Source organism: Solanum lycopersicum, chromosome 7, assembly GCF_036512215.1.
Source record: "Solanum lycopersicum chromosome 7, SLM_r2.1".
Taxonomy (NCBI): domain Eukaryota; kingdom Viridiplantae; phylum Streptophyta; class Magnoliopsida; order Solanales; family Solanaceae; genus Solanum; species Solanum lycopersicum.
In genome coordinates this window covers 69,526,298-69,550,973 of record NC_090806.1, presented here as the reverse complement: position 1 = coordinate 69,550,973, position 24,676 = coordinate 69,526,298, and the positions used below count along the sequence as shown (strand labels likewise).

The window sequence follows — 24,676 nt, the reverse complement described above, 5'->3', positions numbered from 1 at the left end:
AGTTTTAAAGGCATTATTTAATCCATAAGTTCAATTACTAAACAATACGATAAATTTCGACAAATATTTGCATCGCATACCTTAGTTTTGAGAATATTTTTTATAAACATAGAAGAATAATTGATTGAATTATTAATTAACCTCTTATTAGTTGCACAAAAGAAATGTTATTATAGGCTTCCGCGATTTCTATTCATGTTTTTTTCTTTCTTTTGTTCACCTTATAAGTGTGTTTTGATCCACAAATTTTCAATAAATGAGTAGTATGAATAATGATTAATGAACACCGAATTTAAAGTATTGAAAACATTCTTAAATTTGACGTAAATTATTAGTTTCATTCTTGAATTATTGATAGCCTCTATTTGGGTAACTAAACTTAGATACATTTCTGACGTGCCACAAAATATTGTAAGTGGTCTCAAACTTTTGTAGATTCCTAGTACTCTTATTTAAAAAAAATATTGAAAACACTCCTAAATTTGACGAGAATTTAGGAGTGTATTTCACTCATGTTATAAGACCAGTGGTGTATTTAAGTTCACTTAGTTAAGTTAAAGAGTATTTATAAGGCTATCAATTGTTTAAGAACATTTTCAATACTTTGGAGTCATTTGCACTTTTAGCCTATTTTGTGCTAGTTTCCAATTTATGTCCCTCAAAACAAACAAAACTTATATAAGGCATAAATTTATGTTTTCGTACCATAATATTTTACAAGTTATTTTTGAGTATAATTTTAATCTTATGCTCGTAGAAAAATTAAATATCAATCCATTTAAAAAGCAAAACGTGCAATCTCACGGGTAAAAGCTGCTAAACAAACTGGGCCTTCAGCCTTTTTGACTGGGCTATCTATTTACATTAATTTGGGCCTAGGTAGAACAACGGGCCTTATTAATCAGAAAGGCCCAGCCCGTTAACAAAGAGGAACAAATACAGAGACTGAACTTTGCATTTTCCGATCGTAAAATTCAACTGGAGTATCCGCCGCCGGCAAGTGACCAGAAGAAGAGCAGCTAAGAAGGAAGATGAATACTGATATCACAGCATCGGCAAAGCCCGAGTATCCAGTTGTAGATCGAAACCCACCGTTTACTAAAACCGTCGGTAATTTCAACACACTCGATTACCTCCGGCTCACCACCATCACCGGGATTTCTGTCACCGTCGGATACCTCTCCGGTAACTTCTCTATCCTTTACTGTTATCATTCATTCGATTTACTGAAGCTTAAATTGTAAATCTGTTTGGATTTGTCATTTGGATTACACTTTTTATGGAGCCGGGTAGTGCTGAGGGGTTTATCCGATTCTCCTTCGGTGGAAAGTCATATAATTTATACATGGTATATTAGATGTTGAAGCCCTTTAGCTTATTCGTGAGTTTAGTTCTTGGTATTTTGAATCACTTAGTGAAAATTCTTGTTACGTCACTGTAATTATATTTTGGGAAGGAACTAGAAGGTAGGAAGCTGGTTTGACAGAATTCAGTAGTTTTGGTTCAAATCATATATTTATCTTAAGAAATTTATGTAGACATTATTAGTTTGGAATCAGTAATTCAAAAGGAGTATAATCCTGAACCTGTAAGCTTCAAATTCAAATCCTAGCTCAGCTTGTGCTAACATAAGCAAGTTATCTCCTTTGTTATTGATAAATTTTGGATTTTGGGCAGGAATAAAGCCAGGGATTAGAGGGCCATCGATGGTTACCGGAGGTTTGATTGGGCTAATGGGTGGTTTCATGTATGCTTATCAGAATTCAGCTGGCAGGCTCATGGGTTTCTTCCCAAATGAAGGAGAGGTAGCCAAAGCCAAGTACAAGATTTAACTGCTTCCCTTAATTTTCTGGTTCTTTTGGATTCCCTTTTGTAGTTTCCCCAAGATGTTATTAAAACAGTGGGCATTCTCTCTTCTCATGAGAACTTTGTTGAAAGTAATACCATTAATAATCAGTCTCTGGTTACCAACTTAATATGATTTCTTGTGTTGCGATGAATCATGTATTATTGTTACTTGCTAATAATGATGTGTTGACTATGCATTATTTAGTATGATAATGTTTTGAAATCAGCTTAAATGAGAGAATTGAGATTTATGTAGCCAACATGTTTGGGACTCAAGATTCGCTGTTGTTATTTTTTAATCAAGTGGATCATATGCTTCACATTCTTTATGCCACCAATTGATCATAGACTGATAGAAGTATATTGGAGTTTCATTCTCTTCTTTTGGCTTGTCCTGTGTGTTCTTATTATCAGTGTTGTGAATGGCGAGCGAAAATCGAAAAGCATATATATCTGTACCTAGACACTAGAACAGCGAAAAACAATCCATCTCCATAGTAACTTATCGTCACAAGTAAAACAGAAGCTTTTGTAGGGAATCAGTTAATTAAGAAGCAGGCATGGTTCTGGAGGAGGGTAGCATTGCAAGTAATGACTTGCTTGAAGTTGTTGATGTTAACTCTTTGCAATGCAGGCTGGATATAGCAGCAAGTGCTTACCCTTGTTGTCCCTTTTGTAGTTTCCGGGGATATTATGAAAATAGTGGGCATTTCTCACTTCTATATCACTACTTTGTTGAAAGTAATATCTTTAATAATCAGTCTGTGGTTACTGACTTATTACGGTTACTATGAATCATGGCTTCTCCTGACTTGCTAATAATGATGAGTTGACTATGCATTTTTTTAGTGTGATGATGTTATGAAATGAACTTAAATGAGAGAATTGAGATTCATATAGCCGACCCCAACTTGTTTGGGACTTGGGCGTAGTAGTTGTTAAATTTGAATTAATTAGATCTTATACTTCACATTCTTTATGCCACCAATTGATCATAGAAGTATAACGGAGTTGAATTCTCTTCTTTTGGCTTGTCCTGTGTGTTCTTAAATGAAGTGCAAGGATTCATATAGCTGACCCCAACTTGTTTGGGATTGAGCATAGTTGTTGTTGTGTTTTCTTTTCTGAAAGAGAGGGATAGGATGGGAACAAGGTGGAATCCTATCAAGCAGGTTCACTTGAGTTATGCTAGTAATATCGGTCTTTTGATTCTGATTCTTACTGTCATACCCTTACTTAGCTTCTTGAAGCTGAAACATTCAATTTGTTTCATGATTAGATATACCCTAAGTTTAAAACATTTTCTCCTATAAAGCCGCAACTTAGCTACAAATTATTTTATTTTCTAGGAAAGTAACATTCCTGTGAAAGTTTCTTTTTAGATGGGGGGAAATGCAAATAGAGAATGCCCTAAGTTTACGCATTTCCTCCCATAAAGCCGCAACTTAGCTATAAATTATTTTATTTTCCAGGAAAGTAACATTCCTGTGAAAGTTTCTTTTTATATGTGGGGAAAATGCAAATAGAGAATATGAATGACAACAGAAATGATATCATGTGCAAGCTGTAAAAATACTTTTCATACTTAGCTTTGTGATGACAGACAAGCTAAATTTGATAAGGCAGTTGTAGAATTTCAAACAAGCAATAAATCTGAACCTAGAGGCTATGACACTGAAAAACTCTTTGTTTGCATAGTAACTCATTTCACAAGTAAAAAACATAGCTTCATGTTTCTGGAGGACGGGAGCATTGCAAGTGATGACTTGCTTGAAGTTCTTGATGTCAACTTTTTCAATGCAGATTGTATACAGTAGCAAGTGCTTACCCTTGTCGAAAATGTTATCAAGCAACAAATTACAGGATGTCCTAAGTATTCAACTAGATGCTTCTTTTGTTGTTCGCATACCTCCAGAAATGTGTTTGTTGAACAGGAGACGATGTTGTTAACTCTTTCAATGCAGGTTGGATATTGTAACAGATGCTTATCATTGTCGAGAATGATGTCAACCAACAAAGGAGAGGAAGTCTCAATTATTCAACTAGATGTTTCATCTTTATATTGTTGTTGAAGTTTTGTTGTTGCATTCTGGTAACTTTTACTTCTAGAAATGTGTTTGTTGAATAGGGATCGATGTGTTGCTCTCGTTATCTGGTTGCTTTATTGGCCTTCTTTAGTTACATGTTGCATCTGTATGAGCTGCATTTAACTGTTTTTGTTGGCTCTGTGTGGCTGTGGAAGGCCTTCGCGGCTAAACATTACATTGTGTTTATGATCAAACCTATCGTTCAGAAAGTCCTTAAGAACGAGACAGTAATTTCCTTGAAACTACAGTGAAAATGCCTCGTTAAGATTATACAACACCCAAGAAGACTCTTTTACCTTAGGTGTGTGATGAGAGTGTAACATTTGGAGAGTGCAAGTGAAGAACGCAAGCACTCATGATTAACTGGAGTGTGACATTAAGAAAAGGAATGAATCTAACTTTGATGCCACGAAGATAAATGAAATTTGAGTCTAGCTCTACTTCAAATATTAGCTTACGAGGCTCTCGTATATGTAATTATTTGTATAGTCATTGTCTAATAAAATGACTGAATAGTGATAGGCGCAATTGAGTACATCAAGAGAATTATAACTACCGTTAATCAAGGATTAATGAACGCTTAAACATTATACCAATTGAAATTTATTCACTAATCACTTTTCTCATGTTTCAAGCTTGAAGTACCTTAATAATTTGTCCACGTGTAAGTACTCTCCCCATTAATATTGACAAATAGACTTTATATTATAAACAATAATAATATATAGTCTTTTATCTTAAAAAGGACTACAACTTTTTGTTGATAATTGTAATGAGAAAAATGTCATTTAAAAAAAATCAAATTTTAAGATATGTACTAGAAAAGAATTTAAGATGGTCAATTATAGATGACAAAAGGATGTTGTGTAACGTAGAATGTTATTTAATGAAGTAGATGGCGTTTATTTTATTTGCCAGTAATAATAAATTCAATATTTAGATATTGGGTTATCCGTAACAGTTACAAGGCTCCAACAATTTATATTTATGTTTATTTATTTTTAATCCAAAATATATTAATTTGATTATTCATATTCCCATTTCCAAAATTTGAAATTAAAACGCTAATTAAGTACGTAATAGTTCACCCACATATTCTACAATACCAAAAGATATTATAAAGCATTATCAACTTGTAACATCTTAGAAAATTTCAAAATTTGATCTAACATCTCCTCACTAAGTTTTTAATTCGTTTAAAGAAAAGATCAGATCTTAATTTAAGGTAACAAGAACATATTTACAAATACTTTTATATCAATAAAAATTTATCTTATACAATATAAAATAAAAAAATGTTAATTATAAAAAAGTCATTTTTTCAAAATAAAAATTAATTAAAAAAGAACTACAATATGAAGTCAAATAGACTATTATGATTGTACTCCCACCAAAAAGAATTAATGGTGACTAATAAAATATCTTCCCAACCTAAGTCGAGGACAAAAATTTCAGCTTCAACTATTTTTTTTTTCCTGAATTTTATTACAATGTTGAAAATGAAGTTTGATTTTTTTTTTCTCTGACTTTCTTTTTAGTATTTTCTTCACCACTAGTGGCTTACTAAAAATGGAATATGCGTTGTCTAAAGTTAAGCTTTTTTTCTCTGATTATTTCATTAACCATGTTCTTCAATCTTTTTGCTTAAGATTTCTTCTCTGAGTATCAGGTATGCTTTCTTTCACTGTTTTTTTTTTTTGATAATCTGAAGATATGGGAAGTTATAATTGTTGTAAAAAGTTGAATCTTTTTGTGTTAACTTGATAGAAATTGAATTCTTTTGTATGAACTTGGAACCCCTTTTCATTCTTGAAAAAAAATTTGGATCTTTTTGTATAAACTTGAAAAAAAAAATTGAATCTTTTTGTATTAACTTGAAACCTATTTCATTCTTGGAAAAAAAATGGATCTTTTTGTTTTTCTTGTTTTAGTTTTTTGTTGTTGGGGTGGGGGTTCTTTATGTTTAGCTAATTCTGGTGTTAGGATGCAAGTGGTAAGCTTCAGTTCTTTATGTTTAGCTAAATTCTGGTGTTAAGATGCAAGTGGTAAGCTTCATTTCTTTGTAATTTTTAGAAAGCATTTGAGACATTTTAATTTTTTGGGTTTTGTGGATGGGAATAGTTTGTTTGCCAGTAAATCTGAGAGAAATTCAGTGAATTCTTTTTTGTTATGATGAAAATTAGGGGTTTCATTCTCTATATAGAAGATCTATAAGGCTAAGGCAGTGGGCAGTGGGTAGTGGGGACCTAACCCTTCAGCCTAGACCTTTTTAAAGTGCTTTGGTAAAAGATTGCAACTATGGTTAAAGTGCTTTTTTTTTATATGATGAAGGGTATGGGTTGAGGTTAAATGAGCTGACCCAACTTGTTTGGGTCTGAGAGTTCAGTTTTTTTCTTTTCACCCTTCCCTAGGAGCTCCGACCTTTTGGTTCCTTGGTGAGTCGAATCCGCAACCTTAAGATTGGAGGTGGAGGGTGCTTACCATCTAGGCCACCCCTCTTGTCGAGAGATAGTTGTTTGATTAAAGTGCTTTTATTTGATATGATGAAGGGTATGAATTGAGCTTAAATGAAGCTATGAGGATTCAATTAGCCGACCTTAACTTGTTTGGGACTGAGAGGTAGTTTTTTTTTTTCACCCCATGTCTAGGAGCTCCCGCCTTTTGCTCCGTTGGTGACGCAATGCTCTAACCTTAAGGTTGGAGTTGGAGGGTGTTTCCCATCTGAGCAATCCCCACTTGTCGAGAGGTAGTTACTAACTTATTATATTGGTTACAGTGCTGTTAGGACTATGAACAAAAGCGTTTGTCCAACACTTGCACTAAATTAAGTTCAAGCTGTTCTTTATAAATTGGTGTTCTTTTGATTTCTCATTAGTAACAATTGCTATGGTATTTGTTTAACTTCTCCACAGGATAGTTGGATCTTTGAAATGTGTTATGGATGTGAATGTTAAAGCTTGGAGCTGGTGAACTTTTTGTAACGAGGCGGGGTGTATGCTGGAAATGTTTCTGTTGTCTTCTGGATATCTATGATGTGCTAAACGGTTAGATAATATTTCACGATGAGGCCTTCTCAGAACCCTGAGGAAATCAACGAGTTCAACAAATTCTATAACCAACCCATAGAGTATCAAGAATCCTATTTCCTGCCTTCCGTTAACAATCCGAACAACAACCAATCGTTCTATGCTGATGTCTCTGCCTTAAAACCCGCCCAACACTGTTATGTTGAATCATCCGCGGGAAATTCTAGTGAACTTGTTTCTGATTCACCTCCTATTGTTAATTTCAACCCCATGATGAACCAAGGTTCTGATTCGTGTCGTTCAGACATGCATCATTCTCCTGATGATACATTTCAGTCGTCGGGTAACAGTTCGTGCTACACTAGTGATGTTACTGACCTGAAGCACAAGTTAAGGGAACTTGAAACTGCAATGCTGGGGCCAGATTCAGAAAGCTTGGAATCATTTAATAATACTATCCCTGTGACTGCAGCCAATCAAGTTCCATCAGAGTCGGATAAATTGGTTGGAATGATGGAGATGATGCCTAGCGGAGACTTGAAAGAAGTTCTAATTGCTTGTGCTAAAGCAATAGCGGAGAATAATTTGATCACAGCTGAATGGTTAATGTCAGAACTACGCACGGTGGTATCTGTTTGTGGGTCTCCCATACAACGTTTAGGTGCTTATATGCTGGAAGGTTTAGTTGCTAGATTGGCCTCCTCGGGAAGCTCCATCTACAAGGCCTTAAGGTGCAAAGAGCCTACTAGTGTCGAGCTATTCTCGTACATGCACTTGCTTTATGAAATCTGTCCATACTTCAAGTTTGGATATTTGTCAGCAAATGGTGCAATTGTTGATGCCATGAAAGATGAGAACTCAATTCATATAATCGATTTCCAGATTGCTCAGGGTAGCCAGTGGATCACCTTAATCCATGCTCTTGCAGCACGGCCTGGTGGACCTCCAAGAATCCGCATCACAGGGATTGATGACTCTACATCAGCTTACGCCAGAGGAGGAGGGATTGAAATCGTAGGTCGAAGACTGTCAAGCATTGCTGCATCTTGCAATGTACCTTTCGAATTTCATCCCGTGTCTGCTTCTTGTCCAGATATTGAGATTGAGCATCTTAAGGTTCTTCCCGGGGAACCATTGGCTGTTAACTTTGCGCTCGTCTTGCACCATATGCCTGATGAGAGCGTTGGAACTCAAAATCACAGAGACAGACTTCTGAGGATGGTTAAAAGCTTATCTCCCAAGATTGTTACCTTAGTGGAGCAAGAGTCCAACACTAACACAGCCCAATTCTTCCCCAGGTTCTTGGAGACACTGAACTACTACCTATCTGTTTTCGAATCAATAGACGTGGCTCTACCTAGAGACCATAAGGAACGAATCAACGTTGAGCAACACTGCTTAGCCCGTGAAATTGTCAACATATTAGCATGTGAAGGGGCAGAGAGAGTGGAACGACACGAGCTGCTTGAAAGGTGGAGATCACGATTTGCTGTGGCCGGGTTTAAACCATATCCGTTAAGCTCCTCAGTAAATGCTACTATCAAGACCCTGCTGGAGAATTACTACCAAAGTTATACGCTTAATGAGAGAAATGGCGCGCTCTATCTTGGCTGGATGAATCGAGATTTAGTTGCTTCTTGTGCATGGAAATAATCTCTTATCGGAAACAGTCTCTCTATCCTGCAAAGGTAGAGGTAAAGTCTGTGTAGATCCTACCTACCGTAATTAGGTGCATGTAACTTGTAGCTTGATAATGGTGAGACAGATAGTGGCACCTCTTCTTTTTTCTGTTTGTATTAATTTAAAAAGACAGGTCATTTAATCTTGCTAGGATCTGTTCTATCAGAAACTAATCGAAGTCTTTTTTATCTCTCACATTGTTCATGTTCATAGTTCATTTGGTCAGTTTGTGCGATATAAAACAACACATTCAGGATGTATATCAAATGAAAATTATAGAAAATACATTAGGCAAGTTCACTCATCATAATTACAGAAAATATGATAACATTGAAAAGTTCATCATAATTCCTAGAAAATGTCATTGATCTGTATTCATGGGAGAAAGATGTTGGAGATCGACATTTGCTCCGTCATCCATTTCCTAATATACTCTAGGTATATGTACACAAAGAACACTAGGTGAAGGTGTATTATACAGCATCACGCGACGAGTCCTAGAAGTATTTATACTTCAACTAGAGATATCTTTGTAATCCACCAAGATGCAGGAAAAAATATAGATGGTGGCTTCTTATTGTTAAGCTCTTATAGTTGATGGTAGATACGATTCACGGGCCAAGAAGTATCTTTCCATAGTTTTGGAGAGACTGAGTAGAAGGTTGTAAAGGCAAAGTTTCAAAACTAGGTCCTTGAACACGATTATCTATAGCTCCAAATCGGCTCATACCACCATGTACAATACCATAGCGCGCTGCAACTGCAGCTGGCTGTACTAGCATCATACCAGAACGTGAAACTTGAACTTGGTGATGGAGGGTGTGAAGTTGCCCGTTGTTCCCATTATCAAGACGATATCCAGTACTAACGCCTAGATCCAGACTAAGTGAGTTGGTCTCTCCTGCCCTGATCCTTGAACTGCCGGTTACAGGCGAGGATCCTGTCATTTCATGGTTATTATTTTTTGCAGCGGGTACATCGTGGTTATGTTTTCCTTCATATGTGGTGATAACAGCTTTTGGATCATGAGAAGCCCTCTCCACATGTTTCCTGACAGGGCATCCAGCATTGGTGCACTTGTAATAGCTCCTGCATGACATGACATGAAATCAGGAGAAAAGATTGACCACTCGGATAAGAAAATGCTCGAAATCCCTAGCTTCTGGCATGATACAAAAGCTTACCAGAGATCTATTAGAATCATGAAGAGTGTGAATGTTTGATGAACTTAATGATAAATGGTCTCTAATTCATCTTAAATTCCAAACTATAGACTGTTGGCTTACAACGAAGAAGATCTTGGGATTGATGGATTAAGGATCTGCTATCCTAGAGACTTCATTGTCTCTTTTAGGCTCTTACCTCTCATCAAGAGAAGGCTCATATATGACAAGTGTCAGACTTTCTTAGGCTACAACTCAGAACATTTTAAATGACTATTTCATAAATAGCCAACACAACCAACAACCAGTAATGACTTTTGTCAGATACTTGTTACATAGCAAGATAAATCAGGTCTGTGTAGACGCCAATAATGTGACATGAGGTCACATGTCCAGATAACTACAAACCATAAACATTACATACCTAGGATTAGGATTGCCTCGGACCACCTTCTGTCCATATTTGCGCCACTTGTACCCATCATCCAATATATCAACTTCACTGACTGTTTGAACAACAACGCGTGGTTCACGGATAGGCTTAATCACTGGTGTTATATCCATCCCACCATCCATTTTCCTGCGTAAAATTTTAACCATCTATTAGATCTATTGCAGGAATGAACTGAAGGAGTTCCAACAGTTTTACCTTCTTTTCGCAAATTGATCATCCTCATCCATATCATCATTAGTGCCATGCATCTGTGACCCTGCTCCTTCAAGACCATCAGTGTCCGCTTGCTGAGGTGATACGGGAGTACTACTAGGCTCAGTTTTACTAGTTTGGACATTGGTGTTGAACTTGTCTTCTACATAGACTGAGAATCAATAAAAGTCGACTCAGAATAACATTAACTTCTTTAGGATAACTACTTTATGTTCAACTGAGAGGGAAAAAAATACCAAAAGAGCTACTTGTTTACCTTCTTGACCCCTGAAACACACTTCTTTCTCACATTTATCTTCTTGAACAGACATGAGAGCACCAGGAGAAAATCGGCGGCTCAGTTGGGGTTTAGGATGATCATGAGAACCTTTATAAACAATCTCTGTTATTTGTCCTTCAGGTGACCGCTCAAATATCTTTTTCACTTCGCAGTTTGGATATGTACATTTGTAATAGCTTCTCGGAAATTCACTTCCTTTAACAAGTTTCTGGCCATACTTTCGCCAGTTATACCCATCATCTGATGATCTTTCAGATGTTACGGATAATACATCTTTATGATCTGCATGTGATCCTTGCATGCTTGCACTAGATTGACCTCTCGGATTCATGGCATCAACGTTAATAGGTTCATATAGACTCTCTTCTTTTGATGAAGCATCAACATTAATAGGTGCAGATAAACTCAGTTCTTTTGATGTTTCCATCTCGTGTTTAGCTAGAGATGAAGGTACTAACAATTGAGGATAACATTGATCTTGAACTTCTTCCAATGGCTCATTGTGTTGTTGGTTGAGACCTGTAGAAATCTAGATTACAGAAGCATATTAGGAATGTAGGAACTGACTATAGTAAACTAATATTCTTTTCTACAATCAAATTATTCAACAAGCTAGTAGAAATTATATCTAAATATTTATATTTGAAGATTTACCTATAAGAAGAGAAAACTCATCCGAAGAGGGCCCAAAAAAAAGGTGTGCAAGGCAAATTTATACTCTGTGGAACCTTTAAGATATACAGGGATATAGATGCTTCTGAACTCGGCAAGAAAAGGAAGCTCCATCCACCCACCACGCAACATAAAACAAGAAGGACGAGGAAGATATCGAGAAAATAGCCACAAGATATGTGATACATGTTGATTTTCTAAAAGTTCAAAAGAATAACTACCATTTAAAAATTAAAAAAAAGAACTTCGAAAGAATTACTTTGACAAACTAATTTGCAGGCTTACTTATAACGAGCATTCTGACATGACTTAACAGTTGCAGAAGAACATACTTAAGTTAGTCATTGTACATTCCCAGCAAAGTTAATTGGATGAATGCACCATCAATCAAATCTATGATTTTTAGTTGTAATAACTTCTGGAATTTGTTCATCGAATATTTTTTTTAATAGTAATGTGACAAATCATAGAAGAGGTAAGAAGGATCAGTAACAAGGCATAGTAGATGAAATGTCACATCCACTGGTTTAACAATTTATTTCTTGACAGTATGCATGACCACACACAAACTACTGCTCACGGTGATATCAATTTACCGACATAACCAAATTAATGATACTCTACTTGTGTGAAAAGGACTGTAGTGCTGCCACTTAAGAAACATGAGTCTCTTCGATATGAAGAAGAAAAAAACAGATGAGCAAACCAAAGCTACTTTACTTCCGGATAGCATGTTACAACACTATTTAGAACCTGCACACATTTGACATTAACCTCAAATAGATGCCATATCAAGAGAAAGACACAAGAACAGGAACCTGAACCTCAGAGTTAAACTTTCATTTTTTCTAAATTAAACATCAGTCAGTTGTTAAAGAGGGCTACTGCTAATAAAAAAGCTCTTGTTTCATTTGCTTTTTGTTTCTAATCCAACATCAATAATATTTTCTAATAGAGCATTACCACATGTTCAGTTGCTAATGATCCTGATGTAGAACTAGATCCACCGGCATATTTGTATTCAAAGCAGCTTGCTTTTCTTTCAGTGTATGTATTGCCACTAGCATAACCTCTTGTCAATAAGAATGCAGCAGCCCCACCAGAGCCTTGCACTGTTTGAAATTTGGAGAAGGAACCTGTAGTCGGAGATGGCTCAGCCTGCAGGTTATAAGTGAAATAGACTAAGTGTTTTGATAGGTAAATGAAATAAACTTTCAAGTTATTGATCACAATTTTCTTTTCCAAAGGGGAACACATTCATCCATTGACAGACATGGTACATATATTTACTACTCTTTCTCAGTTTTCTGCTCCGTTGAGGAGGGAGAAAAGTTTTTTCTTTTTTACGTCACCTTCAGGTTCATTTCTTTTCATTTGGGTGGAGGAAGATAGATGCTACTTATAGTAGTGCAAAATATCATTTATCTGCAACAGAACATTAGCATTTACGTTCGAATAAGACAAAAATTTAGGCAAGCTTTAAAAAGCATATAAGTAGGTCAGAAGAACAATGTAGGGGAATTTACTGATGCCATTATACGGACTGAGCACTAAAAAATAAACATCTTTTTCCACAAGGAACAACATAGTGGAAAAGCTGAGCACCTTGTGAAAAAGGAAGATTCATTATGTGAAAAAACAACACTGATCCCTAACTAAGCTTTTTCCACGCAGAAGAACGAAGAATATGTATTCTGGTAAAGGCCACAAGCATAATTCTATTAAAAAACGATATATGCACCAATACAGTACATTGTTCATGTAAGCATCAGAACCAACGGTGACAATTTGCACAGATAAACAAACTTATATTTACAGATAAATATTATATTCTTAAATGAGCACTTAGTTATATGCAGAAGAATCAAACTAACAAGTTGCAAATTGCAAATGCCAATGAAAAGAACCAAATATCTAATCAATAATTCAAACCGTACTTTAAGAAAGCAACAATCACATCAAAAAAATCCTCAAATCCTCCACTGATTAGTATATTATGACGCAATCAAAAAGGAAAAAAGTTTTACTAATAGTTTGCATTTCACTCAATTGAAGACAGCACAACTATACACCTTACTCTTAACAACACTTAAACTAATTAATTGTTAAGATTCCCTAATTATTTTTCATTATAGCTTATCCTTCGTTTTCTTATCAATCAGAACATAACAACAGCTAATTATTGCTGATAATCACCTCAACATCCTGGATCTACTAAAATTCTCCGATTAGAAAAAGCATCGTAGTCAAAATAACTTCATTTCTTCAGCTAATGTGTTACAATTCTAACAAAACAAGCTTAAATTTCGTCCAGTATTAATGGTTAAAAATAACAGAGAAATAGAGATTGAGAACTGACTTTGATGTTAGAAAGGAGAACAGGAGATTCGAGGAAGGAGGAAGGACTGAGACCGGGAGGTATGGTGATACAGGCGGACCTAGAGATCGGAAGCATAGCAGGAGTCATGAGCTTGTACTTAGCACCGCCGTTCGATCCAGCGGCGTTGTGACGGAAGCCTCCGGAGGAGTTTGTTCCATCTCTGAGTTGTTGCTCGGAAGTAGAGTGCAGCTGCTGCTGCTGAGAGTGAGAGTCTTCCATTGACGATTCCGAAGAGCTTTTTTTTTTATTTTTTTTTCGGGTGTGTTGGAGAAGACAACAGTCAAAAGGAGTGTGACCCAACAGTGTGACCGGGGGCAGTGGGCAGGGGTAGTTTCGACATTTTCCACGAAACGGTAATTTGGCTGCTTTACAAAAAGGGAAATACTTTTTCTTTTTGCTTTTTTAATCTACGATTTTCTAATAGGTAAAAATTTAGTGGTTGGGGTTTACATCGAACTAAAAAAAAGAGGATAGGAAGAGGAGATTAGTCCCCTTTCTCTCTCATTTAAAAGTACGACAACACTCAATTACTTACTACTCTTATCCTATAATCCTCGATTCTCATATCAATTTTATTGAGGGTCGTTATGTATTTAGAAGTTAAAAATGTATTTTGTTTTTGTTTTAGTCACATTTTCTAGCTTTTCTCGACCTATGTACATCTACCTCTCCTAAAACGTATTTTGTTCTATTTCTCGCTCCTCTTTGTTGGTACATCCACACACCTTTTTTTCATATTCTTGAGCTATCTCAACTTGTTCGTCGTAGAGGCTACTCCTATCTTATCTTGTATAAATTTATTCATAATCTCATATCATCTAGCATGTACCACACACTTATTTGAATATTCTCATCTCCTTGATCTTCATATTCTGATTGTGTGTAGTCTGAAATGAATAACACTCTGCTTTAGACAATAATTTAGACTTCACTATCACGTTGTAAAACTCTTTTAAGCCTTGATAATACATTTACGTGAATCTACATTTCTTTTATTTTATTTCAATATGATAGTACAATTTTATCGTCAAATCTACCTAATTAAGTTAATTAGATATAGCACATGTGTTTGTACTTTTGATAGTTACTTAGTGAAACACGATTGGACGCAAGTTCACTATGGGACATGGGATGTCATATGTGGGTGTTATTCATGAGTTGTCTCTATCCAAGTACTATAGGTAAATAATTTTCCTCTCAATAATTGCCATATTTAATTATATTCCTTTACGTAGGGTTTCATCTATGTTATTGGAATTCAGTTAAGGTACACTTTTATAATAATATAAAAATAATGCAATTTGAGTACATTTGGGGTGGGTTGAGGGGTCTTATTTTAAGAAAAAAGAAATCTTGGTTGACATGGGTAATATTTGGTTATCGTATAGTTTTTTATATTTTTAATGTATATTATTATATATTTATTTTATTTGTATAATAATATATGATTTGAATATTGTCTTTTTGAATTGGGAATATATAGCGAATAATATTGAGATAAAGTTTATGTACATTTTATCTTTTCAGTTTTTATTTATAGTCTTCCGTATCCATAAATTAAATGGTTTCTTCCGATTTAAGTTTAAACTAAGACGTTTTATACTATTAATGACTGATTTTACTAGTTATAATTCATCAAGAAGAAGAACAACCAAAGGAACCAATATTGGTTGGTAGTAATAGTAGTGTGACTGCTTCACCCTTAAACAGAGGTTAGAAATGTAGAAAATTTTGTTCGGAAACGTCAACATGAAGGGGGTCCAGCAGTCCGCTACTCGAATTTAATCAGGACTTTAACACGGACTCTGAACACCCCCCCCCTCCCCCCCTCCCCCACCCACCAAAAAAATAAAAGCAAAGGAAGAGCAATAACCATGTCTAACTTTTGATAATAGGCTAAATGTGAAATACTTTGAAAATATAAATATAACTTAAATAGTACATGAAAATTGGCCATCCAATGTAAATCCTATAATTGGAAAAAGCCCATTTACTTTTTAGGGCCATGAGCCCATGACATAAGCGAATCCATTATACTTAAAACTTGTTTGGGCCAAATAACTGGACCATGGGCCTGGATGGCAGGCAATACACAAGTTTTTGCCCGTACCGTCCATATTTCGAGATGATCTTTAATTTTAATTATTCGATATCTAAGGAAAAATTATTATTCAAAGTATCCTTAACTATGACTTAATTTGCTAGATAAACTTATTTTTTTTAAAAAATATTTGCCATTGGAGCATAAATTTAGTGTTACATAATTTGCAAGACAATTTCTTTATTATTAATATTAAAAAGAAAAAAACAAATCGTCAGGCACAACTTCATACTATCGAACTGATATCTCAAAACATAAGTTCATAAAAAAAATCCAAACAAGTCGTACCTAGAGATTTTTTTGGTCTTACTACTTCATTTTATTTTATTTTTAATGTTTAGGTACGCATTTTTTATTTAGTAAAATTTTTTTTTTTTTAAAAAAAAAAGCAAATTAAAGGGCATAAACTTCAAAGCTAAAAAATAAAATCACCCAAAATAAGCTAAGAGCACCCAAATTCTCCTTGCATCACACGCCAAAACATTCCATGTCGGCGGATTGAAAAGTCATAAATTACTATTGATATTAATATTGTATGACTTTCTCAATTATATTTGGTTATTAAATTGAATATCTATTTTTAGAATTCAATAATTTAACACATAAGTATTGTAATTTCTAAACTCCAAGCATTAATAGTTTTATTGATAAACTTTAAAAATATCGCTAAATTTGAAGCATTATTAGTTTCATTGATAACTTTAAAAGCATCACTTATTTTAAATAATTTGATTAATTTTTAAAGTTAAATTAAATTATATTAATTCGATATTTTAAACAAAAAGAATTAGATATTCAAAAATTATATGCAATGTATTATAATTATAATTTTTTACATATTAATATGATGAAAAATACGTCTTAAAATGTTAGTCAAAGTTCTTATAGTTTAACTCTAAAAAATGAAACCATGACAAACAATAGTAGACAGAGAGAGTACTTGATTTGCTAAAGTTAAATACACCCTTAATTCTACATCTCGATTTTTATTAAGAATTGCATGCTCTTATAAGAGTTCAAAGTCACTTGTTATATCCTATAGCATGTCGGAATGAATCTAAGTTAAATCAATCAAATAAATTTGTGTTTTATAACTGTCATTGATAATTCGGAATAACTAATAATTCGCATAATATTCAGAATAAGTTTTAGTAGTTCTCTCATAATTTAGATAAATTAGATTCTATAATCGATAAATTTCAAATCTTTTCGATAATCTTGTCACAAAATTATCTTAAATCACTAAAAAGCCGTCCATTTTTTCTATTATTTGCATGGTCGGTTAACTGGGGCGTATTTTTTACCCAAAATATTTTACCACGTGTAATCCGGATTCTAAAAATATGTTAATTTTCACCTAAAAATCCGAGTAATTAATTGACTAACAACTACTAAACCCAAGTTTAAACCATGGTTTAATAAACTTGGTCAACTAAAAGTCTAAAACTTAACCATAGTTAAAACTCTGTTATAAATACCAGCAGCCATAAACCCTTGAAATTTTCTTATTCCCATGCCTTATTGTTCTGTTTCGTTACTTTTTCTGGGAAAAAAAGCAAAAGAGTTCAGCTTTTTTGCTTCTCAGTTCATTGAAGAAGAAGACAAGTTCACGTAACATTCGCACTACATATGGTAAAAATTTGTTTATTCAGTTTAAAATTTCTGTTTTTATCGATGAATCCAATAGTTTAAACAACTGATTTTTTCGTTTTTTTTTTTTCATTTTTATGTTCGAATAGTTTTATTTCAGTTGTTTTTGCTGTAAAAAATGGCGAGTAAATGTAAATGTTCAAATACATGCTTTTAGTTTTTGTTTTCAATTTGAATAGTTTGAAATTTAGTTCGTTTTGCTTTAAAAAGTGTTATAAAAAGTTCATTTTTGGCGGATTTTGAAGAAAAAATGGATGAATAAATCCAAATGTTCAAAAATATGCTTTTAGATTTGTTTTCAATTCGAATAGCTTGGAATTAGTTGTTTTTGCTATAAAAAAGTTGAATTTTGGTGAAAATTTCATCTAATTTGTAGTTTTTTTTTTTAAAAAAAAATTGTTGGTGAAGGTGCAGAGCGTGGATCCGGATCGGGAATCGGAGCCGTTCATTGAACTGGATCCGACGGGTAGATATGGGCGGTACGACGAGCTATTAGGTTATGGAGCAGTGAAGAAGGTGTACAGAGCATTTGATCAGGAAGAAGGGATTGAAGTAGCCTGGAACCAAGTGAAATTGCGTAATTTCATGGATGATCAACAGGTGATTGATAGGCTGTATTCGGAGGTTCGGCTATTGAAAACTCTAAAGCATAAGAATATAATTGCATTGTACTCTGTTTGGAGGGATGAAAATCGCAACACGTTGAATTTCATAACTGAGGTTTGTACCTCGGGGAATTTGAGAGAGTATAGGAAGAAACACAAACACGTATCGATGAAGGCAGTGAAGAAGTGGTCTAAGCAGATCCTTAAGGGATTGAACTATTTGCATACTCATGAACCTTGTGTTATCCACAGGGATCTCAATTGCAGTAATGTCTTCATTAATGGCAATATTGGTCAGGTATATCATTGACCCCTTGCTTTATCTGTTATTATTATCATGTTTTGTCGAGCAAAGGGCCTATCGAAACAGTATATGTATTCGGTGTTGCTTTATCTGTTATTCTATCATGCTTTGTCAAGCAGAGGGTCTATCAGAAACAGTATATGTAGTTGGTGTAGCTATATCTGTTATTCTATCATGTTTTGTCGAGCAGCCTGCAGGATCGCTGGATATTTGTTGTTGTTATGTTATCTATTCTTCTATCATGTTTTATCGAGCAGCCTGCAGGATCACCGGATATGTTGTTGTTTGTTGCGTTATCTGTTATTCTATCATGTTTAGTCGAGCAGCCTGCAGGATCACCGGATATGTTGTTGTCGTTGCCTTATCTGTTATTCTATCATGTTTAGTCGAGCAGCTTTCATGATCAACGGATATATTGTTGTTGTTGCTTCATCTGTCATTAGTATTATCCTTATCTTTATTAACTCTTCAATGTCATAGCTATTTTGTTCAACCGAAAAAAGGATAATGTTGATTATACCTTTGATGAAAGTATTTAATATATCAACAATATTGTTTTGTTCTTATGGTAGTATTCATTTCACCAATTGTTATTTCAACTTGGAAAGAAAAAAAAGATTTGATTTTTATTTGAATCATACTAGCCTGTAGTGTTATCCATGTCTTAGCTTGTTTATGTTGTTTTTACAAACTTCAGAATTTCGAAGGGAGTATGAATGCTTGTGTTGTGTTTGTGATATAGGTTAAGATTGGTGATTTGGGTTTTGCAACTATAGTAGGGAAGAGTCATTCAGCACATTCGGTTCTTGGAACCCCAGAGTTCATGGCACCGGAGTTGTATGATGAGGATTATACCGAGCTGATTGATATCTACTCGTTTGGGATGTGTGTTTTGGAGATGGTGACGTTGGAACTACCTTATAGTGAGTGTGATAACGTGGTGAAGATATACAAGAAGGTAATATCCGGAGTGAGGCCCAAGGCCATGGACAAGGTTAAAGATCTCGAGGTCAAGAAGTTCATTGAGAAGTGTCTTGCTCAGCCTAGGGTTAGACCCTCTGCTTCTGAACTCCTTCAAGACCCTTTCTTTAATGATATTAATGATGATGACGAAAACGACGATGAAGAGTATACTAGTAACAACTATTGGCATGCTTAAGTCAGCCATAGCTATTATTTGCTAGTTGCTATTATATTAGTTAGTTGTATTAGGTTTTGTTGTGATATTTTTGGTGTTGATTTGTTACTTATAGTGGTTTTTGCCTTTTCTTCCAAAAAGAAGAAAAGAAAATGGTTTTGCTTTTTATGAAACTATTGTAAAAGAAAAAACAATAGAAAAAAGAGTGTATTTTTATTAAGAAATTTGTACATACATTTGTTATCAAATACTATTTGAAGATTGAATGTTAGCTTGAATTCATTTCATTGTATTCGAATCGTAAATACTCATTCACATTAGATATTTACAACAACTTATGAATACGTCTAATTATACATGTATTAATTTGACGTAAAGACGGTAACCTTTCATACCCTTGAAGTGATAGGACAACTAAATCTTCCTATTGGGACAAGTCAAAAATTAGGAATTGGTAAAAGCAAAAAAGGGGATTGATTCAAATTTTAACAAAGAAGACAAAAATAACCTTTGGTATAATGTAATGGCTTTTTATTTATTATTTAGTTAAACATGAATTGGAACTTGTAAGCAAAGTAAAGAAGCAGTTGACAATATATAATCAAGTTGTCGCCACGCTGTCCCAGTTTCTATTTGTTGGACTAAAAGAATCCAATTAATTTTAAAATATTATTATATAATATTAATAAAGAAAAAGACCAATAATATTTGTTGGCGTGTGTTGCATTTGCCATTTCCCACTTTAAAACAAATCGAATCCCAAAAGGATAAGTCAATACACACCACCACCGAAGTTTGTCGCCTCACCGTGAAATGATAACTATTTCTTCCTATTTAATAAAATAAAGTATTATAGTCTTAGTTTTAAAAAATGAAAACATTTCACAAATCAACGTAGATATCTCCACGATTTTACTTTCTTTCGATAAAATTATATTAAATATATAAAATTTTAATTAGTTGAATTTACGTATTTTTTTTATTTTTAATTAAGAATCTAGAATTGGAACCTTCAGAATTATATTACTTTGAGTAGAAAAAAACATATTACTTCCAATTCAAATTAAATTTGAGTCCATCAAACTCTAAAAAAAAATATCGAACATCAAATAAAATATATATATATATATATATATATAAAACAAAATAAAAAGTATAAGCACCACATGGAAAAAGAAAAAGTTTGAAACGGAAAAGTAGGAAAAGGTCTTTAAAAAAACAACAGCTGTCTTCACAAGCGCTGGTTTGGTTTGTAGGGTCCAATAACGGTCTTTTTATTTTTAATTCGATTTTCGATATCAAATTTTCTTTTATATCTAAGATTTAAATTTGAAATCTTTAATAAATTAAGAATAATTTTATTCACTGTATCATATCAATTAATGATGATCTTTTTTATTTAAGATATTATTAAAGAACAATATCAAAGTTAAGAAAATGTAATCGTAATTAGTATCTATATCAAATCATATCAATTTCTGATAAATTCTAAAAGAAAAAATCCGTTTAATTAAGTACCTTAGATATCGAAAGATTAGGGTCAAAGATTAGTATTTTTTTTCTCTAGTTGAAATTTTCTGGTGATGAAAACTCGTTTAATTAGTTTAATAATAATTAAGATTAATGTAATCATCACTTAAGCCATAATGCTTCACAAAAGCAGACAAGTGGCTGCTTCTCTAAAGAAAAAAAAAATATTGGGCACGTTTTTCATAACAAAATATTTTAGTTAAGGTTGAATTAGGATATAATATTTCTTTTTTGGTCTTGTTAATTCAGAAAAAAGGTTAATATTTTTATCATTTTAGTAATTACTGATTATTAACTTATGAAGCAATAAAATAAAATATTTTTCACATGTTAATTTATATATGGATGACAAGTTAATCCCAAGTAATAAGCGGTTAAATTTGTTAAATATCTTCTGTCTGATTAGTAATTATTGATTAACATATGTAATGCGATCTCTAGAGAAAGTAGTCAAATACAAAAATGGTGTGTATTAGACATTACAAATAACATTTAATATATAAAACGTTACTCGTAAAATAGAGGTACGTCAAATAAAAAGGCTAATTTTGATTTGTGAGAGTCTATTACATGATTTGAACCCGTGATTTTCTAGTCAAACGGTGCAACACTTACTGTTGAGGATGTGATTTATGATAATATATTTTTTTTTTGTTAAAAGATAATAGTTTTTGGATGCCTAATCGTAACGCGCGTGTGTTGACATGGTATAGTATGGGTGTGAGATCCATATTGGATTTAGTCAATCGATTTTGATTACTTTGACCAAAATTGACATGGAAATTGGGGACATAATGCATTATGTAAAAGCAAAGGTAAAATCGAAGATCATGTAACTTGTATAAATAAATTTCTTTATTAGTCATTTCATCTCCTCCTTCTAAATAAATTTCTATACGAGTCATTTCATCTCCTCCTTCTAACTCTCGTCTCGATCAATATTTTCTCCTTGAAATACCTTGGTCTCATAATTTAAACAAATTACTCTATTTTTAAATATTTGAACTATTTTTTAGCCGAATTCCCGCACCCATATCCGTCCTGCCAAATCTTAAAACTCACGAAGGATCCGACTTCTAGATCCACACCCATATCAATCAACCCCACACCGAATCCGATCAACTTAGATATTCATATTCTTCAAACATTTTCCCCTCTATCACAAAACCAAGTGAATAGCAATTCAGTCATAAACAATTATTGATTGGATACGTACGACCAATCCATTCTACCTAGAAAAATCGAAAATTCTTGAACTTATAGGTAAACTCCAATAGTAAAGACACCACAACTTTGTAATGTTCGTAAAAGATATGATCTTTGTCCAATTCCTAGTCATTATAGTATGAATATGAACATTACAAGGTAGATTAGAGATCAAATCAAAACATGAAAACATTGGAAACTATGAACAAGGTAACAAGGACAAGAAAATACCAAAAAAATGGATAATACTATGTTATGAAATCATGTTAACACAACTTAGTAACCTTGTACACTGCCAAACAACAACATTTCATCTAGCTAAATAGATGGACAATCTTCTCAAGTTCATTATAACTGTTTTACTTTCTCTTCTTTTTATCAGATACTGTAATGGAGGCGAGTTTATCGAATCAAAATCATTTATCAAATTTCTTGTTGCTCTTGATCCAAACAATGTACTAAACGTTGATCGAAATGCTTTGCTTTCTTACCCTTGTTGCTACAAATTACATGGTGTTAAGTGTGATTCACGTTCCGAAGAAGTCATAGAAATAAGACTTGAGAACATGAATCTAAGTGGTGTAATTGATGCAGAGTCACTCTGTAAACTCTCAAACTTGAGAGTCCTTAGCTTAGCTAGGAATAAGATTGAGGGAACAGTTCCTGAATCGATATCATCGTGTAAAAGTTTAACTGTTCTTGATCTAAGCAGCAACTTTCTAAGTGGAAACTCATTAGTACTTATGCAGTCATTGACAAGGATCAAGAATCTGAAAAAACTTAACATTTCTAAGAACAATTTCACTTCCTCACAGCATATAACAAGTCTACACGCTTTGAGACGTGTAACTATTAAAGAATCTTCATCTTCAACTACAGTAAGTGACGATAAGAAGACAAAGAATCATCATGTGAGTCTGATGGTTTGGGTCCTCATATCTCTTGGAACTGTGGTTGTGTTAGTAGTTTTAGTATTCTTGTATATGAGGTGTGTTGGGACGGTTAAGGATAAGGAGGTTATAAAGGAAGTAGTTGATTACCCGTCTCCTCGAAAAACTCCCTTAGATGAAGTTGTGGATGGAGTGTGTGACACTGAAGAGAAAAGCTCAGAACTTTACTTCTTCATGGAAGATGTTGAGAAGTTTACGATGGACGATCTTCTTGAAGCAACTGCTAACTTAACAAAGCAAGGCATTTGCAGCAGCCTTTATAAGGTTCATATCAGTAGAAGTGGTGTGTTTGCTGTCAAGAGACTGAAGAAACTACAAGTGGGGTTCAAGGAGTTCTCGCGAACAATGAAAAAGATAGGGAACTTGAAGCATCAAAATGTACTTCCACTTGTTGCTTATTACTCTAGCAATGATGAAAAAATGCTCATCTACAAATATCAGAACAGTGGAAGTCTACTAACACTTTTCGGAAGTAAGTAGTCAAGAACTTCAAATTTCTCATCTTGTAATTCAGAAATTTATATCATATTGTTGTTGTTTATTGTTGCAGATTATGCAGAGGGGAAATGGAACTTCCCCTGGAACTTAAGGCTTTCGATTGCAGTAGGCATAGCAAGAGGTCTCGCGTACTTATACAGAAGTTCAAAGAAAGGCAATGTCATTCCTCATGGCAACATTAAGCCATCAAACATTCTATTAAACGAAAACGGGGAGCCATTGATAAGTGAGTATGGATATTACAAGTTCCTAGACCCTGACAAAAGTTGCCTCTATAAAGACAATGGTTATACAGCCCCTGAGAAAATGTTGACAGAAGAAACTGATGTCTATAGCTTTGGAGTGATTCTGCTGGAACTGCTAACCGGCAAAGTTGTAGAGAAGACAGGATTAGACCTTGTCAAATGGGTGAAATCTATAGTGAGGGAAGAATGGACTGGAGAAGTGTTTGATAGTGAAGTTGCAAACTATGAAATGTATGCTTTCCCTCTACTAAACGTTGCACTCAAGTGTGTGGATCGTTTGCCTGAGGAACGACCTACTATGACAGAGGTCTTGGAGATAATCGAAGAAATTGTGAATGATCAAGAAGACATTTCTCCTTCTTCTATGACTTCTTTTGAATCCACCCCTGGTTCAATGAAGCATGTTTATGCCCTTTAGTTTGACAGCTTTCTTCTTTATCTATGTGAATTTTACCAAGTTATTTTTCTGAAATGTGTGCCTAGTTGTGTGAAAGATTCATAGTGAGTGGATGAAAGCAGAAACACTATTCATGTAAGTTTCATAAGTACTCATCTTATAAAAAGTGTTCTTATGTTGACAATCAGCCTACAACAGCATTTTTCTTCATCGAGCTCGAGCTGATTACTTGTTGCAGAAACTAATATC

General features: G+C 34.1%; 5 protein-coding genes across 8 annotated transcripts; 4 read left to right on the top strand and 1 right to left on the bottom strand.

Annotated features, from left to right (window-relative positions):
- The first annotated feature begins 871 nt into the window (after nucleotides 1–871).
- LOC101260659 (NADH-ubiquinone oxidoreductase 20.9 kDa subunit) lies at nucleotides 872–1,976 on the top strand. Its single transcript, XM_004244028.5, has 2 exons — nucleotides 872–1,185; nucleotides 1,678–1,976. The coding sequence occupies exons 1-2, from the start codon at nucleotides 1,032–1,034 to the stop codon at nucleotides 1,830–1,832; spliced, it is 309 nt and encodes a 102-aa protein (XP_004244076.1). The 5' UTR covers nucleotides 872–1,031; the 3' UTR covers nucleotides 1,833–1,976.
- Nucleotides 1,977–5,302: 3,326 nt separating this feature from the next.
- LOC101253917 (scarecrow-like protein 21) lies at nucleotides 5,303–8,836 on the top strand. Of its 3 annotated transcripts, XM_004244006.3 has the most exons (3): nucleotides 5,320–5,604; nucleotides 6,584–6,681; nucleotides 6,848–8,836. In XM_004244006.3, the coding sequence occupies exon 3, from the start codon at nucleotides 6,998–7,000 to the stop codon at nucleotides 8,612–8,614; it is 1,617 nt and encodes a 538-aa protein (XP_004244054.1). In that variant the 5' UTR covers nucleotides 5,320–5,604; nucleotides 6,584–6,681; nucleotides 6,848–6,997; the 3' UTR covers nucleotides 8,615–8,836. The 3 variants fall into 3 exon arrangements, with proteins under 3 accessions (XP_004244053.1, XP_004244054.1, XP_069143675.1); XM_004244005.3 differs by lacking the exon at nucleotides 6,584–6,681 and having other exon boundaries at nucleotides 5,303–5,604; XM_069287574.1 differs by lacking the exon at nucleotides 5,320–5,604 and having other exon boundaries at nucleotides 6,555–6,681.
- A 63-nt stretch (nucleotides 8,837–8,899) lies between these two features.
- LOC101252413 (probable WRKY transcription factor 20) lies at nucleotides 8,900–14,140 on the bottom strand. Its single transcript, XM_004244000.5, has 6 exons — nucleotides 13,783–14,140; nucleotides 12,387–12,581; nucleotides 10,728–11,280; nucleotides 10,454–10,622; nucleotides 10,229–10,384; nucleotides 8,900–9,730 (listed from the first exon to the last, which is right to left on the bottom strand). Exons 1-6 carry the CDS (start codon nucleotides 14,020–14,022, stop codon nucleotides 9,253–9,255), a joined length of 1,791 nt encoding a protein of 596 aa, XP_004244048.1. The 5' UTR covers nucleotides 14,023–14,140; the 3' UTR covers nucleotides 8,900–9,252.
- Nucleotides 14,141–17,399: 3,259 nt separating this feature from the next.
- Nucleotides 17,400–19,872, top strand: LOC101256991 (probable serine/threonine-protein kinase WNK11). 2 transcript variants are annotated; one of them, XM_010325987.4, is made up of 3 exons: nucleotides 17,400–17,536; nucleotides 17,969–18,457; nucleotides 19,206–19,872. In XM_010325987.4, the coding sequence occupies exons 1-3, from the start codon at nucleotides 17,534–17,536 to the stop codon at nucleotides 19,620–19,622; spliced, it is 909 nt and encodes a 302-aa protein (XP_010324289.1). In that variant the 5' UTR covers nucleotides 17,400–17,533; the 3' UTR covers nucleotides 19,623–19,872. The 2 variants fall into 2 exon arrangements, with proteins under 2 accessions (XP_010324289.1, XP_004244063.1); XM_004244015.5 differs by having other exon boundaries at nucleotides 17,406–17,536; nucleotides 17,963–18,457.
- A 2,791-nt stretch (nucleotides 19,873–22,663) lies between these two features.
- On the top strand, nucleotides 22,664–23,906 carry LOC104648578 (putative inactive receptor-like protein kinase At1g64210). The gene has a single exon (XM_026032247.2). It carries the CDS (start codon nucleotides 22,664–22,666, stop codon nucleotides 23,765–23,767), a length of 1,104 nt encoding a protein of 367 aa, XP_025888032.1. The 3' UTR covers nucleotides 23,768–23,906.
- Nucleotides 23,907–24,676: the final 770 nt, after the last annotated feature.

Bases quoted from the DNA above. Each gene is read 5' to 3' on its own strand.
- LOC101256991 (XM_004244015.5), top strand. The intron at 18,458-19,205 runs GTATATCATTGA...TTTGTGATATAG, and splicing joins TTAATGGCAATATTGGTCAG to GTTAAGATTGGTGATTTGGG.
- LOC104648578 (XM_026032247.2), top strand. From the start codon at position 22,664: ATGGACAATCTTCTCAAGTTCATTATAACTGTTTTACTTTCTCTTCTT.
- LOC101253917 (XM_004244005.3), top strand. From the start codon at position 6,998: ATGAGGCCTTCTCAGAACCCTGAGGAAATCAACGAGTTCAACAAATTC.
- LOC101252413 (XM_004244000.5), bottom strand. From the start codon at position 14,022: ATGGAAGACTCTCACTCTCAGCAGCAGCAGCTGCACTCTACTTCCGAG. The intron at 10,385-10,453 runs GTAAAACTGTTG...AATTTTACGCAG, and splicing joins GATCAATTTGCGAAAAGAAG to GAAAATGGATGGTGGGATGG. The intron at 9,731-10,228 runs GTATGTAATGTT...CATGTCATGCAG, and splicing joins CGAGGCAATCCTAATCCTAG to GAGCTATTACAAGTGCACCA.
- LOC101260659 (XM_004244028.5), top strand. From the start codon at position 1,032: ATGAATACTGATATCACAGCATCGGCAAAGCCCGAGTATCCAGTTGTA. The intron at 1,186-1,677 runs GTAACTTCTCTA...GATTTTGGGCAG, and splicing joins CACCGTCGGATACCTCTCCG to GAATAAAGCCAGGGATTAGA.